This window comes from Nanorana parkeri, unplaced genomic scaffold, assembly GCF_000935625.1.
Source record: "Nanorana parkeri isolate BGI_ZX_2015 unplaced genomic scaffold, ASM93562v1 scaffold3501, whole genome shotgun sequence".
Taxonomy (NCBI): Eukaryota; Metazoa; Chordata; class Amphibia; order Anura; family Dicroglossidae; genus Nanorana; species Nanorana parkeri.
The window spans coordinates 41,980-46,789 of record NW_017309769.1 but is presented as its reverse complement, the minus strand read 5'-3'; the positions used below and the strand labels follow the sequence as shown (position 1 = coordinate 46,789).

At 55.4% G+C, this 4,810-nt stretch overlaps 1 protein-coding gene across 1 annotated transcript in view; it reads left to right on the top strand.

Annotated features, from left to right (window-relative positions):
- Positions 1-83: 83 nt before the first annotated feature.
- VPS28 (VPS28, ESCRT-I subunit) overlaps positions 84-4,810 on the top strand; it is a 22,926-nt gene continuing 18,199 nt past the window's right edge. Inside the window, exons 1-2 of the mRNA XM_018575057.1 lie at positions 84-133; positions 4,261-4,352. Coding sequence (XP_018430559.1) covers positions 95-133; positions 4,261-4,352 — 131 coding nt within the window. The 5' untranslated portion in view covers positions 84-94. The remainder of the gene's footprint in view (positions 134-4,260; positions 4,353-4,810) is intronic.

Genomic DNA, 4,810 nt, shown 5'->3' with positions numbered 1-4,810 from the left:
TATTGGGGAGGGGTCGGATGTATTAGGAGGGGGGCAGATATGATGATCGTCATGTGTTGAATTATTTTCTATCTTCCAGCTCTTTATTACGGTGATGGACAAGCTGCGGCTGGAGATCCGTGCCATGGATGAGGTATGACCTGCGCACCGCGCACCACAAACCACACACCGCGCACCACACACCGCGCACCGCACATTCATACATTATACATCTGTTCATCATCATCCCTGAAACCACTTGTGTGCCCAAACGTTACACGTTCAGCTATCGATCATCGCGCACCTCTACGGGAAGACCTGGGACCTCCTGGCACCTCTACGGGAAGACCTGGGACCTCCTGGCACCTCTACGGGAAGACCTCAGACCGCCTGGCGCCTCTACGGGAAGACCTGGGACCTCCTGGCACCTCTACGGGAAGACCTGGGACCTCCTGGCACCTCTACGGGAAGACCTGGGACCTCCTGGCACCTCTACGGGAAGACCTGGGACCTCCTGGCACCTCTACGGGAAGACCTGGGACCTCCTGGCACCTCTACGGGAAGACCTCAGACCGCCTGGCTCCTCTACGGGAAGACCTCAGACCGCCTGGCTCCTCTACGGGAAGACCTGGGACCTCCTGGCACCTCTACGGGAAGACCTCAGACCGCCTGGCTCCTCTATGGGAAGACCTCAGACCGCCTGGCTCCTCTACGGGAAGACCTGGGACCTCCTGGCACCTCTACGGGAAGACCTCAGACCGCCTGGCTCCTCTATGGGAAGACCTCAGACCGCCTGGCTCCTCTACGGGAAGACCTGGGACCTCCTGGCACCTCTACGTGAAGACCTGGGACCTCCTGGCACCTCTACGGGAAGACCTCAGACCGCCTGGCACCTCTACGGGAAGACCTGGGACCTCCTGGCTCCTCTACGGGAAGACCTCAGACCGCCTGGCTCCTCTATGGGAAGACCTCAGACCGCCTGGCTCCTCTATGGGAAGACCTCAGACCGCCTGGCTCCTCTATGGGAAGACCTCAGACCGCCTGGCTCCTCTATGGGAAGACCTCAGACCGCCTGGCTCCTCTACGGGAAGACCTGGGACCTCCTGGCTCCTCTACGGGAAGACCTCAGACCGCCTGGCACCTCTACGGGAAGACCTGGGACCTCCTGGCACCTCTACGGGAAGACCTCAGACCGCCTGGCTCCTCTATGGGAAGACATGGGACCTCCTGGCACCTCTACAGGAAGACCTCAGACCGCCTGTCACCTCTACGGGAAGACCTGGGACCTCCTGGCACCTCTACGGGAAGACCTCAGACCGCCTGGCTCCTCTATGGGAAGACCTCAGACCGCCTGGCTCCTCTACGGGAAGACCTGGGACCTCCTGGCACCTCTACGGGAAGACCTCAGACCGCCTGGCACCTCTACGGGAAGACCTGGGACCGCCTGGCACCTCTACGGGAAGACCTGGGACCTCCTGGCACCTCTACGGAAAGACCTCAGACCTCCTGGCACCTCTACGGGAAGACCTCAGACCGCCTGGCACCTCTACGGGAAGACCTCAGACCGCCTGGCCCCTCTACGGGAAGACCTGGGACCTCCTGGCACCTCTACGGGAAGACCTCAGACCGCCTGGCTCCTCTATGGGAAGACCTCAGACCGCCTGGCTCCTCTACGGGAAGACCTGGGACCTCCTGGCACCTCTACGGGAAGACCTCAGACCGCCTGGCACCTCTACGGGAAGACCTGGGACCGCCTGGCACCTCTACGGGAAGACCTGGGACCTCCTGGCACCTCTACGGAAAGACCTGGGACCTCCTGGCACCTCTACGGGAAGACCTCAGACCGCCTGGCACCTCTACGGGAAGACCTCAGACCGCCTGGCACCTCTACGGGAAGACCTGGGACCTCCTGGCACCTCTACGGGAAGACCTCAGACCGCCTGGCACCTCTACGGGAAGACCTGGGACCTCCTGGCACCTCCACTGAACGACCTCGGACCGCCTGGTATCAGCTCAGTATATATTCAGCTCTGGGGGTCTAAAAACATCAATACAGACCCCCCCTCCCCTCCCCCGGGGCCTTCATGGAAAAAATAGGGAGAGAGGCGACTCATGTGATTGTCTCCTGAGTGGTAATGTACTCCGCTACATCTAGTGTCAGAGTTATTCCCATTGTTTCCCCAATCACACAAATGGACAAATAGACTCCCCTGGAAGACCTTGTGATGGAAGATATCACCAAGGACCTCCCCTGGAAGACCTTGTGATGGAAGATATCATCAAGGACCTCCCCTGGAAAACCTTGTGATGGAAGATATCATCAAGGGACCTCCCTGGAAGACCTTGTGATGGAAGATATCACCAAGGACCTCCCCTGGAAGACCTTGTGATGGAAGATATCATCAAGGACCTCCCCTGGAAGACCTAGTGATGGAAGATATCACTAAGGACCTCCCCTGGAAGACCTTGTGATGGAAGATATCACCAAGGACCTCCCCTGGAAGACCTTGTGATGGAAGATATCATTAAGGGACCTCCCTGGAAAACCTTGTGATGGAAGATATCATCAAGGGACCTCCCTGGAAGACCTTGTGATGGAAGATATCACCAAGGACCTCCCCTGGAAGACCTTGTGATGGAAGATATCATCAAGAACCTCCCCTGGAAGACCTAGTGATGGAAGATATCACTGAGGACCTCCCCTGGAAGACCTTGTGATGGAAGATATCACCAAGGACCTCCCCTGGAAGACCTTGTGATGGAAGATACCATCAAGGGACCTCCCTGGAAGACCTTGTGATGGAAGATATCATCAAGGACCTCCCCTGGAAGACCTTGTGATGGAAGATATCATCAAGGGACCTCCCTGGAAAACCTTGTGATGGAAGATATCATCAAGGGACCTCCCTGGAAGACCTTGTGATGGAAGATATCACCAAGGACCTCCCCTGGAAGACCTTGTGATGGAAGATATCATTAAGGGACCTCCCTGGAAAACCTTGTGATGGAAGATATCATCAAGGGACCTCCCTGGAAGACCTTGTGATGGAAGATATCACCAAGGACCTCCCCTGGAAGACCTTGTGATGGAAGATATCATCAAGAACCTCCCCTGGAAGACCTTTTGATGGAAGATATCACCAAGGACCTCCCCTGGAAGACCTTGTGATGGAAGATATCATCAAGAACCTCCCCTGGAAGACCTTGTGATGGAAGATATCATCAAGGGACCTCCCTGGAAGACCTTGTGATGGAAGATATCATCAGAGACCTCCCCTGGAAGACCTTGTGATGGAAGATATCTCTGAGACCTCCCCTGGAAGACCTTGTGATGGAAGATATCTCTGAGACCCTAGGGTGAAGGTGATATCACTGAAGACCTCCACTGGACAGTCTGTCCTTCTGTGGTCTATACTGTCCAGTGTGACCAATGGCTCCCGGCTCCACCTTTACTCATGAACACCATTGGCACTCGCCTAACCCTAAGGCGTTCCTCCTCCTGGTAGTGAGGCCGGGCAGTATGTAGGCTGAAGATGGCGGTAGAAGAACCATAATGTATCACCACAAGACGCAGCCCAAAGATCTGCACTTCTGGGTTGTGGAAAGGGTTAAGGGGAGGAGCCTTATAAGGAGGAAATGGGGGTGACGTTGGATGAAGATGTATAACGGGTACATTTGCTTTGACCTCAGGCGGCCGTCCTCTACAGGAGACACAAAGATGTGTGAGGAGGCCACCATGTCCTTGTACCAGCAGCACACCCATTAAGGTTACTGAAGTTCATGAACCCGCTGAGGGTCCTGTGGATGAAACGCATTGGGGGCGTGGCTTAGTGACGCAGGCCTATGGTGAGATCTGTCTGGGACTCGAGGTGATCAGTGAGATGGGAGACCACCACTAGAATGCTGCCCCCCATATGAGGAAAGATGAAATGTGTAGAGGCACGAGGCGCATGTGAGCTTTTGGTTTTATGAAACGTTTGACCCCCATTGGAGGTCTCTCACTTGGGGCCGCTCATGAGGTGCCGTCCGGCCATTCATAGGACATCTTTGCCTTTTCTTCAACAGAGAGGCAGTTCAAAGCAGTGAGTTCCTTCACAATTTTGGGTGGAGGCGGAGTCATCAATTAAAGGCGGAGCTGTGAACTATTGATCACTACTAAAGCATGCAGAGAGACGGAATATTGACATCAAGCATACGTATTCTTCGTACTATTCATGCGTACGCTGCATTAGAGACATTCCTCGTATATTGCAATGTAGTCACATGTGTGTCTTCTATCAGATCCAACCGGACCTGCGCGAGCTGATGGAGACCATGAACCGCATGAGCCACCTTCCTCCAGATTTCGAGGGTAGAGAAAAAGTCAGCCAGTGGTAAGAGAGATGTCCCATCCTTGGGCCTGGTCCCGGCCTCTTCCTTGGCTTCTGTGCCAGTCCTCTCCTCCAAACCCCTAGTCTTCATCCCTTGTCCCAGCCTCTTCCTTGGATTCTCTGCCAGTCCTCTCCTCTAAACCCCTGGTCTTCATCCCTGGTCCCGGCCTCTTCCTTGGCTTCTGTGCCAGTCCTCTCCTCCAAACCCCTAGTCTTCATCCCTTGTCCCAGCCTCTTCCTTGGATTCTCTGCCAGTCCTCTCCACCAAACCCTGGTCTTCATCCCCGGTCCCGGCCTCTTCCTTGGCTTCTGTGCCAGTCCTCTCCTCCAAACCCTGGTCTTCATCCCTTGTCCCAGCCTCTTCCTTGGCTTCTGTGCCAGTCCTCTCCACCAAACCCTCTGGTTCCGGCCTCTTCCTTAGATTCTCTGCCAGTCCTCTCCTCTAAACCCCTGGTCTTCAT